Source organism: Pelodiscus sinensis, chromosome 1 (assembly GCF_049634645.1).
Source record: "Pelodiscus sinensis isolate JC-2024 chromosome 1, ASM4963464v1, whole genome shotgun sequence".
Lineage (NCBI taxonomy): Eukaryota > Metazoa > Chordata > Testudines > Trionychidae > Pelodiscus > Pelodiscus sinensis.
The window spans coordinates 201,367,331-201,381,103 of record NC_134711.1 but is presented as its reverse complement, the minus strand read 5'-3'; the positions used below and the strand labels follow the sequence as shown (position 1 = coordinate 201,381,103).

At 41.6% G+C, this 13,773-nt stretch overlaps 1 protein-coding gene across 1 annotated transcript; it reads right to left on the bottom strand.

Moving 5' to 3' along the window:
* Positions 1–414: 414 nt before the first annotated feature.
* TASL (TLR adaptor interacting with endolysosomal SLC15A4) lies at positions 415–12,960 on the bottom strand. Its single transcript, XM_006139668.4, has 2 exons — positions 12,789–12,960; positions 415–2,904 (listed from the first exon to the last, which is right to left on the bottom strand). Exon 2 carries the CDS (start codon positions 2,901–2,903, stop codon positions 2,034–2,036), a length of 870 nt encoding a protein of 289 aa, XP_006139730.2. The 5' UTR covers position 2,904; positions 12,789–12,960; the 3' UTR covers positions 415–2,033.
* Positions 12,961–13,773: the final 813 nt, after the last annotated feature.

The following is a 13,773-nucleotide window of genomic DNA, read 5'->3' as shown; positions in this document are numbered from 1 at the left end:
AGCTTCCAAAGGGCCCAGCATATCCATAATATTCTGGGAAGGTTTAAAGAAGACCATAAAGCATTTGAAGAGATGTTAATTGATGTTGTATAACTTCCAAACCGCTACCATGAAAATAAGTTTTTTGGATCAAAAATAGCATCATTTCTATTTGTAAATTGCCTTTCATCATTGACATCTCCTGAACTGTAACACAAGAAAGATTACTTTTCCTGATTTGTTGCATAATAGTATTATAGTAGGTTTCTATGTCAAGAAGATGTATTTAAATGGGGCCAACACTTCAAAGGTATTAGAAATCTACAAATTTCAACAAATATTTTACTTCAAATATTCATTTCATCCTGAAATTATCACACAGTAGGGAAGTATAAATGTTATCTCTAAGCAATTTCTGGTAAGACAGAATCAATAAAATGAAGTTTTTAGTATCATGTTTATTTTTTAAAAAAATATTGCAGGCTGATTTTAAAAAGTCTGTAGAGATGAAAGTAAAAAAGATCTCAGTGAGAGAGAAACAAAGACAAATATTAAGCTCTAATGAATCACCTAGTGGGTGTTTATTATTTATTTATCATATTACAGTGGCACACAAAGGGGCTGCCCCCTCCATATGCTACATGTTTTACAAACGCATAATAGGTGACAGTACCTTCCACAAAAGAACTGAGAACAAAATGTGACTGTAACTATGGAAGGTGGGAAGGACATCCTTATAACAGTACATCAGGAACCAGACTCTGAGACCTGCGGTTCATGGCAGTGAACACAGCAAGGGAAACTATTTTGTATAAACAAGTTTAATTAGGATGAAATAAGAACAAGCCCAAACGTTAATATTCTGTTTGCTGATACAGGTACCACTGCCCACAATTGGGTGGGATATTTTAGACTTCCTTAAGCATTCAGTGGAAATATTCTTATTACCTTAAATGGGCTTTGGGTCAGACCTTTAGTGTGTAATTTGGAATTTTCCCTACAATCATGAATCCTATTTTCTGCCCCTCAATACCTTATACCTACTTGTTTCATAAGAAAATATCCATAAATGGCCTAAAGAAAAAAAAGAATATTGCATCTAACAGATAATGAAGATTCTCTTTTAACTCATATGGTAGAGTGTTATTTTCTAAAGCTCTGAGTCTGAGTCCTCAAGCTACATTTTGCAACAACAAAAACAATATCTGCAAGTGATTGCTGGTCATCATTTTTCTCCGTTCTTTGTAATGGTTCAGTTCAGAGGAAAACAAATTCAGACCCACACTTGGGCAGCTTACTTGGATCAGAATGGAACTTGGATTGGATCTGAGAGGCAGGGAAGGTGAAGAAACAAAGAAAGTAAGGGAATGGATGGAGCTGGGCAGACAGTGGAGATTAGTCATAGTTGGAAGATCTGGACAAAGCTGTGTTTGGGATGAAGGCTGAGGTTCACGCTTGCACAAATGATGAAAAAGCAGGAGGACTGGGGCTCTAAGGTGCAAGGACAGTACAAATAATAAATAACAATGTTTGCAGTGTGGTTGTAGACTTGAGGGTCCCAGGATGCTAGTGAGACAAGGTGGGTGAGGTAATATCTTTTGTGGCAGTGGTTCCCAACCTCTTTGAGCATTTGGATCCCTTTTCAATCTATTAACATTTCACGGCATCCCCTCCCTGGGGGAAAAAGAGACATAAGTGGACCTGATCCTTATTTTTTGAACTGTCCATGGATCCCCTGCAGTACTACTGTGGATCACCAGGGGTCTGCAGAGCACAGGTTGGGAACCACTGTTTTATGGGACTAACTTGGGCAGGTGAAAGAGTCAAGCTTTCAAGCTACACAGAGCTCTTCTTTAGGTCTGGACCAAATAAAAATCTTGTCTCTTTGGCCAACAGAAATTGGTCAATAACAACAAGATTAGTTATAACAGAGTTTAATTCAACAATACCAGAAAAGTATTATAACTGAGAACTTAACATTTGCATTTACAAAACCTGTAAGCTTTCTAGCTGCAGACCACCTTAATGCCACCCGTCAACATACTGATCCTGCTTTATTGAGATATATGCAGACTAGGGGTGCTTATTTCAGTGGACACTTTTCCACTGGCCAGTCTCAACAGGCAGTTAATGACCATGTCTTTGGCCTTGGTGGTTTCCATATTTTTCTCTCGTGATATCTGCATGCTGATTTGGTCTACGTTGGTCATGATAAGCTCAGAGGCCATGATTTGTGTGGGTGATGCGCTGTTGACCATGCTGTCCATGATATACTGTTTGTACAGCTCCATCACTTTCTGCTCTAGATAGTCATTCAGCATTGAATTGGAGAGTGGCTGCTGGTGTTGCATGATGCTGGTCACTCGCCAGCATGACGAGTACCCTTGGACGGGCTTGTGAATGACATTACTGGGGGGCATAATCATGGATTCCATAGGTGGAGGAATCTCTGATGACTCCAAGAATGGGCCTATCCCACTGTCACAGGTAAAATCTGTAGCTACTGAGCTAATGGGCATCACATGACCACCAGCAATGTGCAAATCACTGTAATTCTTGCAAATGCTTTTACAGGAAGAAGGAACCAGGTAGGTATCTCTGCTTGTGGATCCTTCAGACATATCGTCAGCTGGAGATGTTTGCCTTTCAAACTCAGGGTTTTGGATAACCTGTGGTAAAGTCTCTTTCTGTCTTCCATTGTGTTTGCTTCCTTTAGAACAAACTGAAGAGAAAAACTTGCCAACAGATCTGCACTTCTGAAAGAGACCTCTGCCTTGTGTTTCATCCGTGGTGGCACAGGTAAAGTTGCACATATAGCTCATCTCATGCATCTTCTCCTCTGCTGCTTGTTTGATGTAGAGCTTGGAACTCAAGAAGTCCTCACAAAGGTAGGGGATTCCACAAAGATACCCTTCTGACAACATTCTTGAAAAAAGAGGAAATGAGATATCAAAAATTCAATATCATCATTGTTATTAGGAATAAACCAACAGGAAGTTGGAACCGATACACACCAACAAGAAAATGCGAATAGTTCATTTGTTTGTAACAAAAAAAAAGTTTGTATTGATTACATTCCTCCTGGAAAAGCTGTTATTGATTGCATATAGTTTAGCTTCAGATTAGGATATTACCATGAGAGATTACCACTTTGAAAATGGTTTGAATTTATGCGGTAGCCAGCTAGGCTGCTAACTGTGATGTTCAACCAATCACATAAAATAATTTTATGCCCACTGCCATATACAATGGACTGTGTTTTTGTTTTATGAGGGTATTTAGTGCAATGACTTGTATTTTATATCTATGTAGTTTCTGCAGAAAGTGTATTGATTTCAGCGGGTGGCCATATAAAGTGATTTTTTTTCATTCTCCATGAACATTAAAGCTATGGGATTTATTCCAAAACTTAAAGACTTCACATTTGTAATGGTAGATCTCAGATTCATGTTCTGAGTGTAACTTCTTCCCTCATCCCAGGCTGAATACTTGCTATTTTTGTAGTTTCTTTTTAAGTCAAAAACCCCACCATACAGCGATTATTTCTGTACTTAGATAAATTTCTGTACATAGACTTACATAATTGTTATCAGTCAGGCTGAATAGTCCCTTTCAACATCTACACTGTTTGTTTTTTGGAGAAGAGGAAATGCAAATGAAGTGCTCGTTTCAAATCTCGTACTTTTTGCAGAAGAGGTTTTTTTGGGGAAAAAAAGGCAATGTAGACGGGGCCATTTTTCACAAAAAAAAAACCCCTTTTGCGCAAGATCCTGTAAACCTCATTTTTTGAGGAATAAGGGATCTTGCACAAAAGGGATTTTTTTTCTGGAAAATAGCCCCATCTACACTGCGGTTTTTCGCAAAAACCTCTTCTGCAAAAAGGATTGGAAGAGAATATGCAAATGAAAGTGTGAGATTTGCAAATGAGTGCTTCATTTGCATTTCCTCTTCCACAAAAAACAGTGTAGATGTAGCCTTCAAGATATGAGATTGAGACAGCTATGGCCTCCGTGGTACTCACATCTCTTCTTCACTTTGGTTGGAGTTTTGGATGCTCAGCAGTTCTGGAAAAAGGGCCATACTATCTCAAATTAGACACTCAGAAATCGAAGCTCCTAAAATTATTGGCTAGTTGAGACTTTAGGCCATACCGTATAGTTTCAGAAAAATAGCCAGACAGGCACCTTTCCTATCTATTACTATCCTTTGATCTGTTTCTTTTCAATTATCCAATTTTCAGGTGTTTATAGATTGCCAGTTCTGCCTACTTGTTTTTCCCTTTGATATTTCCATACCCTCTGCTCCTTGTTTCCCTCCCCCCGCCTTCTTTTTTTCCTTCCCCCTTCTCTTTTCTCCCCTATTTATTTTGGGTCTGCACATCCTAAACTCAAAACTCCAGTCATCTGAAGAAGTGGGCTGTGCCCACGGAAGCTCATGATACCATCTATATGTTTTGTCAGTCTATAAAGTGCTGTTGTTTAAGTTTGTCCTGTACAGACTAACTCAGCTACCCCCTGAAACTTAGAAAAGAGTCAGGGTATGTCTACACTTGCCCCCTAGTTCAAACTAGGGAGGCAAATGAAGCATACCGAAGTTGCTATGAAGTGCAGAATTGAAATATCCCGTGCTTGATTAGCATATTCGCGGTGGTCATCATTTTAAAAAGCCAGTAGCCCGAATTAACTCACCGCGTGTTGACGTGGTAGTCCGATCCAAAACCCTTCCCATGCAATGAGGAGTAACAGTTAATTCGAGGGAAGGGTTTTGGATTGGACTATCGCGTCTACACGTGGCGAATTAATTTGGGCTACTAGCTTTTTAAAATGGCGACCGGCCGTGAATATGTTAATCAAGCACGGGATATTTAAATCCCGCGCTTCATTAGCAACTTCGGTATGCTTCCTTTGCCTCTCTAGTTAGAACTAGGGGGCAAGTGTAGACATACCCTCAGAGTGCATTGTACAGTGTAACTAGAAGGCACCTACATAGCTGCTACTTAGCAAATGTTCAGCTTCTCTGCGCTCTGATTATACATTGGGGATGTAAAATCCTGTTTAATTGATTACCCAGTTAAACATTATATTTAGCCAGTTAACCATTTAAAGGGAAGACAATCAGGGGGGAACTGCTCTAGCTCAACTGTGCTGTAGTGCCCCCTACCCGAGCTGCAGACGAGGGCTACTTTTGCCTGTGACTGTGGGGGCTGGGCTGGGCCCTCCATGGACACATGCTGTTCCAGCCGGCTGGCAGGAGCAGCCCCTGCCTGCAGTGGGCCCTATGGAGCTGGAGCAGCCCCTTGCCCGTGGCAGGCAGGGAGCTGCTCCAGCCCCTACCAGATAATGGGTGAGGTTTACCCATTAGGGTTAACGATGAGGCTTGACAGTTAACTGGTTTACCAATTAACTATTTACATCCCTATTATGCATCAGTTTTTCTAAACCAGTGGCAGGAAGATATTCTGTAAGAAAAGGGCTCTAGAACAGTCCTACATGGTGTAGCAAAGAGGAAGTGAAGTTTTAGCAAGCAGATTTCGCACGTCCAAATCATTTTTTATAGTACAAAACTTCTGGGTGGTAGATGAGAAATTAAATCATCTTCATTTTAATAGTGTGTAGTACTTTTCAGATAGCTCATTTAATCCAATTATAAAATATAATAGGCCTGGATATCATCTCCACAGGCAGGAACATATGTTACAGATATTTTTCAGTGTATTTGTTTCAGAACACCAGAATTGAGAGCACACAAGTGATTGGAAAATGCTTATCCAAATGGTGAAAGTGGAGGTGGTATCATAATGTGGCACAGGGGATGCAACATGCCAATTTTGTGGTTGTCACTCGGTATCGGTGGCTGCGAGATAGGACCTCCACTTCCTCCAAAAGAGCCATTCTTTACATTACAGCAGCCAGTGCTGCTGGCTGAGGAATTGTCTTCAGAAACTGGGGCATAGAGGAGCTGTCAGAAAGAGAGAAAAGGCCCATCAGAGCAAAGAACCCATTCTGTGTTAGGAAAGAGGAGAAAGCAATTCTCACAGGGCCTTTCAGAAGATAAACTATGTATGGAGATAATTTCTATGCCTGTCTGTTAGGGATTCTGGATCCTGGCTGTCTCTCTCCCAGTGGCAGCTCCATTATGTTTAAGATAGCTCTGTGACTGCTGGAACTCTGGTCAACAGAACACAGGAAGAGACATGGAGTGGTGTCCATGGAAGGTTCCTGAGAGTAGATCTCTTTTCCACGAGGACCCCTTGCCACTAGCCCTTCCCTTTAAACAGCTACAGAAACCCTGTTGGGTTAAATCACACTTAGGGTGGCTTGCTGATGGTTTATTTTATGTATTAGCCACTCTAAGCAAGCCATGAAAAGCTCCTGCAAAATGCCAGATAAAATTCCTCATAGCAGGAAGAGATGCCAAAAGAGTTTTCTCCTATACAGGTTGAACCTCTCTGGTCTGGCAACATCTGTGGTCCGACATGATTTTAGTTAGCTGGATGTCCACTTACCATGGGTGTGGCCAAGTTTCCCATGATCCCATAAAGCTTATTTACAGCCACCAATCCTGGTTTTCAGTGTTCAGTGCTGTTATTTAGCTCTAATTTACCCCTAAATGTCTTCTAAGAGCATAGTAAGCAGTAAGGGTATGTCTATACTTGCCCCCTAGTTCGAACTAGGGAGGCAAATGAAGCTCACCAAAGTTGCAAATCAAGCATGGAATTTAACTATCCCATGCTTGATTAGCATAATCGCGGCCGGTTGCCATTTTAAAATGCTGGTCGCCTGATTTAACTTGCCGCGTGTAGATGCGGTAGTCCAATGTAAAACCCTTCCCTCGAATTGACTGTTACTCCTCATTGCATGAAGGGTTTCTGATCGAACTACCGCGTCTACACGTGGCAAGTTAAATTGGGCGACTGGCCACGATTATGCTAACCAAGCACGGGATAGTTAAATCCCGCGCTTGATTTGCAACTTCAGTTTGCTTCATTTGCCTCCCTAGTTCTAACTAAGTGTGTTGGTAATGCTGCTAGACAACACTGACCTCCTGTGGTTCAGCAGATTCTCTGATTCAGCACTGGTCAGGTTCTGAGGGTGCAGGACTAGAGAGGTTTGACCTGTACTTTTTCACAGGAAAGAGTACAGTGTTGGCTTTCATTTTGATCAGAGCAAATGTGGAATTATTATGACAGCCATATGCCTTATTTTGGTATAGATATTGAGAAACTAGTAAAGCAATATTATATGAGCTATCCCACTTCTAATCACTATACATAGGCTGTGCCCAGTTTATGCTGCATGTGTCAACATTAGTTCCCCAACTGCCAGGTGTACTATTCTTCTATTGCAAAGTGATGCAGCAGGGAAATGAAACTGCTGGTTTCATTTCTTTGGCCAAATTCTGCAATTATTTTCAGGCTCAGATCACACTGTGTGTGAAGGGGGGAAATCCAGAAAAGCCATGAAACTGAGCAAGTTCCGGCCCACAGAGTACTTGGAAAAGTATTTTTGGCTAAGTGGGATTTACCCATTTGCTCTGTAGAGTGTGCAGGGATTGTTTCCCTTTCAGCCTGCAGATGTCCCCAGACCTTCAAGCAAAATCATGAGGGGCAATTCTGAGGGCTTGGACATTCACAAAGCTTCACATTCACATTATCCCCTCCATCTTCTGCTCAGCTAGAGCAGGGGTGGGCAAACTATGACCTGCGGGCTGCATCTGGCCCATCAGACCTTTTAAGCCAGCCCTCGAACTCCTGAGGAGGAGTAGGATCAGGAGCCAGTCCCGCCCCGCTTCACTCCTGGAAGTGGCAGCTCATTCCGCCTCTGACTCCTATGAGCAGGGGCAGCCAGAGGGCTCCCCATGTGGTCCCCTCCTCAAGTGCCAGCTCTGCAGCTTCCATTTGCCAGGTACCACCAGAGGGAGGACATACCACTGCTTCCAGAAGCTGCTGGAAGTAAGCACTGCTCACAATTTGGGCCCCTGGTCCTCTCCTATGCCCCAACCCTCTGCCCCAGCTCTGATTCCCCTTCTGCCTGGAGCACCCTGCTGCACCACAAACCCCTCATGCCCAACCCCACTTCAGAGCCCATTACCCCAGCAAGAGTCCTCTCACACCCCAACTTCCAATTTTGTGAGCATTCCTGAGCCTTCATACACTTTCCATGCCAAGTTGTGGCCCTTGGACCAAAATGTTTCCCTACCACTGAGGCTAGGTCTACACTATAGAGTTTTTGCGCAAAAACAGCTGGTTTTGTGCAAAAGCTCACGGAGCATCCATACCTCAAGTGTGTTTTTGCGCAAGTAAAATGAAAGAACAGAGGGATTTTTCCAGTGTAGGTATTCCTCTTTCTACGAGGAATAACTCCTTTTTGCACAAGAGCTCTTGCACACAAAGGTGTGTGTGGATGGGGAACAGAGCTTTTTTGCACAAAAAGAGGCAATTGAAAAAAGCCCTGGTGACCATTCTGTAAATAGCAATCAGAGTTTCCTTTCAAGAGAGCATCCATGCAGTCTGGACATTCTTTTTCACAAAAGCACATCGCTTTTTCAAAGTGCTTTTTCAGTGTGGCACTCTCTTGCACAAGAAATTTTTGTAGAAGATCTCTTCCGCAAAAAGCTTCTTGCGTAAAAAGCCTGTAGTGTAGGCATAGCCTGAGCTAGAGGCCGTTTGCTAAGGTCTCACTACTGGCAACTGGCCACACAGATGGGGATTTGCATGTGTACAGGGTCAGCATTATTTCCTGCAGGTGCTTTTTCTGCAGGTAAGGAAAGAGTTGTTATTCCTAGTTCTACCTTCTCATGCCCTCAATACACATGCACAGAGAATATGTGTAAAGGATGTGTGTAAAGCAACCCATTTTTCTCCTGTCCTTCCTTGAAAATTTCACATGGATGTTTCATCCCATGGGGGACAGAGAAAGCAGAAGGCCTATTTCACGGTCTTTACTCTTGACATGTTTTGTCTGAAACAGGCCGGCTGGATTTTTTTCCTTGCTCAGTTGTTATTTTTTAATATGGTGATTGATTAAATTCGAAAGGAATACTAGCATTGCTTGCACTGGGGATGAATAAAAGAGGCACTGTCTGTTACAAATTCTTTATTACCTTTATCTTTTCGGTTTTAAAAAAAAAAATCCCTGGCATATGTCGTAAATTGGGTATTTTCTGCATTTCAATGGAGAAGAGTTGAGTCTTGAGCTATGCCGCTAGCGTTAGTGTGACAAGAGTAAGCCTTTGCACAAATGTCCAGAACCTAGCAGTATCATTGGCTTTCTCAGACTGACAGATTCACTGCTTGGATATTATAGGAATGTGTGCACAAAGAGCCCATGCATAGATGATGGAGAAGCTATAGAACCATGTAGAATTGAACTGGCTGCTGGCCTAGGCGAAGAAAGAACCCGGAACAATATATATATAAAAAGCACCCTGGGGACCTGACCAATCTGAATAAGGGAGTTTGCCAGACCCAGGAGGTCAATTCCACCCCTCTGCTGATGGATTCCAGGCTCTCCCAGGGTCTATCAGCAGATCTGGCAGGACTCCCTTCCCAGCCACGGCAGGGCCCACCAGGGCTCCATCGCTCTGGGGCTGCCATGGCAATACCAGGACTCTGCCACTCCAAGGTTGCTGGGATTGCTAGGGCTGCCGCAGCCATAGGGACACTGGGGTGCTGCTTCCCAGAGTCAACCCAGGCCATCAGGCTTCCAGCTCTGCTCCATTCCACTAAACTCCTAGGGCTCTCTGGTCCAGGGATAGCTTGTTCCCTAAAACCTGAGTGAGGTGGAAGATTTCTAGAGAAAATGAAGGAAATGTAGAACAGTTAGGGGTAGAAGATTATCTGAGATGGGAGTTTTAGAAAGGAACATTGGCAAACACATTGTAACCACAATGTGTTGGCATCCAAGCTCTCAAAGTACAGTCCTAAGTAACGTTATGGGTGTGCTGTTTGGTATCCGGAGTTCAGGTTTGTACACAAGTTCCTCTATCTAGGTTCCTAAAATAATAGATGTAAACAATCCTTTCTCCCTGGAGCTCACCAGCCAGGAGTGAGAGGCATGCACAGATTGCACGCGCTTTCCCCTCACTTCCTTAGTGTGCAAATGGGATGAAAAGCTAGCTGTGCCCCATTGTGCATGGCTACTGCCACCACTACTCTCCTGAAATGGCACCCTTGTTCATAGGACTCACAGAAGCCCAACCATGATGTTAGGGATCCTTGTATGGGAAGATGTGGAGTTAAGGCCCATGCTATGGAGTGTGTATACAATAGCTTTAGGACACATCTACACAACAGTTATTTTGGATTAACTGACATTATTATCCATGTCTCACTACAAGCCGGAATTATGACATAATGTTGAGCTGGAGGACTTCTTACTCCAACTCCTAGAACCCTCATTTTATGAGGAGTAAGGGAAGTTGTAGGAAGAGTGCTCTTCCTCGGACTTCCTGCTGTGTAGATAGCGCCAAAAGCCGAAATAAGCTCTTTCGACGTAAGCTACACAATTGACGTAGCCCAAGTTGCATAGCTTATTTCAGCTTTAGCCCTGCTGTGTAGACGTGCCCTTAGTGACTATCAGCATTAAGTTTATGCATTATAGTACTCTTGGTTTGTACTCCCATCTTTGAGGCGGTATGGCTAGAAGTGGAGTCCCAACAGTGCAGTTACTGTGGAGACCTCACAGTCAGGAGCAATAGGGGACTAGAATGAGCCAGGAAGGAGGGTGGAGACATAAGGTTTTCACAAAGATGGCTGTGCCTGTGGTTCATTCCCTGACATCCCCAAATTTAAGAAACTGAATTTCCTGCTCATGACTTAAATTTAGCTGGAGAAAGCTGAGTGGAGCTCTAGTAAATATTTTGAAACCCACAGGGAGCTCTGGGAAATATGAGAACCAATTTAAACTCTGCTCCTGCTCATTTGATGAGGAGTAACTTGTAATTTGCCCCCCCTTCCCTCCTCCAACATGTGCACAATGGAACATTCTTCAACAAAATTATCTACAGGAAACCACAATATGTTTCCTGTTCCCTACAGCTTTTTGTCCAATTTGATCTTTATTTCAGGTCAGAATTGGTTCCCTGAACCATCCCACTCTGACTTGCAGTTTGTAAACCTCCTTGCTTTGTGCATCTGAAAAGCCCTGTAGCAAAACTGTTGACTATCTACAGTGATTGTGTCTCAGGTGCTTCTATATGGCTAAGAACCTTTCCAAATAGCAAATAAACACTTCTCTTCATTAGCTTCAGACAAGATCTCGTTTTCCTATTGCCATCTGAAACTAAGCATTATTTCCCTCCTTTTTGTATAACTTCTTGAGGGCATTTGTCTATTGTGATCACTCTGCCTCTTTTCTTTGTCTAGACTATAAGTACATGGGCCAAATCTTCCAAACTAGCTCCCTAAATTATAAAAACATCTTTTGCATGCCCAAAGTAGGTACACAGGAACATAAGATTTGCCATTCTGGATTGGGCAGGTGCTGTCTCTAGCCCAATATCCTGTCCCTAACAGTAACCAGTACCAGATACTTCAGTGGAAGGTTCAGAACACCTCCATAATGGCATAACTTTCAACTGTCCCATAGGAGCGAAATTTTCTGTGTGTTTTCTAGGTTGTGGGGACTTGAACTGTACACAGTAAGGATGATGCATCACTGCCTGACAGTTCACATAGTAATTTACACCACCTGTGAAATATGGTTGTAAGACACTACTCTGTTGATCTGGTAGCAATTTACCCCGACTGTGCACAGCTGTAAGTGTCTACGTAAAATGCAAGGTGGTGGAGTATCAGGCATGGTATTTATAAGAGCAGTTAGACAATTTCAACTGATACAATCTTTGTTTCTACACTTCTAAACGTCTCTCTTATAAGTAAATTGAAATACCTGATTAGTCCATCTTAACTTTTCAGATTTTGTATGTGCATTTTAAAGATATAGCCATGTTGTGTCAAATCATTAATATTTTGCATCTGAAGTAAGTGAAGCAGGGAGAAATGGATTCATGTGCTCTTGCCATTGGAAGTGTTACATTTGCTAAAAGCAGGGGACAGAGAAAAAGCAACAGTACATTGCTATTGAAATGATTGCCATTTTATGGCAAGAATTACGTGTGTGTGTGTGTGTGTGTGTGTGTGTGTAGGCTTGCTCAAAAAAGAATTGTAAATCTTTTGACACAAAAACACAATATCCAATTTTACTAGGGAGAAACAATCTACGTATGTGGTACTCTACCTCTAAACTATCACTTGGACAACTTCCTAACTCATGCACATACATCAATGATAAATGGTACAATCGACATAAAAGCAGCACATTCAATTACACTTGCTTTAAAAATATTAAGTAATGTAGATTATTATTATTTTATTACTTGTATTATGCTAGTGCCTAGAGCCATAGTCACATACCAAGAGCCTAAGGAGGATATGCGTGACTATTTTTTGATGTCCTTAAACCACATCAAAAATGAATTACTGTGACTCATGGTTCTAGAGGCCAATAAACTAGACTGGAGTTTGTAATATTCTTACCATTTCTGAAAGCACCAGAAATTGCATGTGGAAATTCAGAGACTATGTGAAATCCTTGAAAACCTACAATGCCTACATGCCAATAAGACAAAGATTATCAAATTTTACCAATGTGATTGCCAATCAGACACTAACAAGCCAAGTGGAAACTCAAGAAAAGTATTTACAGAGAATTATACAGTGCATAGTTCTTACTTTCAAGAGTTTAGTTGCTTCCCTGAGACAGAAAATACACAAAAGCAAGTTTAAAACAGACAGTTTAAAAACTTACTTGTATGTAGGTCTTTTCACACTGCAAAGAAGACATGTATTTTGTTTTTCTCCATTACTCAGAAGAATCAAAGGGAAGTCCCAGGGAGATTTGGAGGTTTTATAACTTCTTTATTAGAGCCACACCATATTGCACACCTTCTTCCTCTTTTTATGCCAAAATGAAACTGTTGTGAAACTAAATGCTGTTAAAATAGTTGATTGCAACATAACACGTGTGTACTCAGCAGCCTATGCTGCCAGAGTTCTGTAAAGAGAAATGTTAATTAAATGAAAAAACATAGCAATCTGATAGAGTTTGATAATCTATAATTCAGTTGTGTTTTTCCCTAATTTCATTCCATTTATGTAATTGTCCATCTTTACAGAGATAGTAATTCACTATAGGAATCCATTCTTTAGTTGGAAACACTTGGTCTCACAAAAGTGCTATTACATTTAGTCTATTGCCAAATGAGCCAGCACTAGTTGCTACTTGCACAGCTGAATTGACCCCAAAAGGCTGAATAAGTGTTAGCAGAAAAGGGGTTATCAGAATTGTACCCTGGGGAAATGACTGCAAACTATTTTCTTCCCATCTCTTTTTTTGAACTAAAACCTACATTACTTTTCTTTAAGGAAGACTAAGGTTCTCTTAGAACCATGAAACTCCAGCCACTAACCAGCAAAGGTATATATGCACTAGTTATAGCATGATTTAGCTCTGTATGTCTATTGGAAAAGATTGGAATCAATCAAAAAGATAGAGATCCATGCAATGCTGGGGCACTGTGTGGAAGCACAGCCCTCATCCCTTCATCTGTTTGGGAGAAATTGGACTGTACTACGGAACTATTTTTATTAGGTGATGATGGCTTTTCCACAGAGCCTAATAAAATTCTATGCTTTGCTACAGCTGGAATGGATTTTAAAGAAAAATCAGAGATATACAGATAGTAGTCTTCATTGTAACAATACACTCACATCCCTTAAAACTTGAATTCATT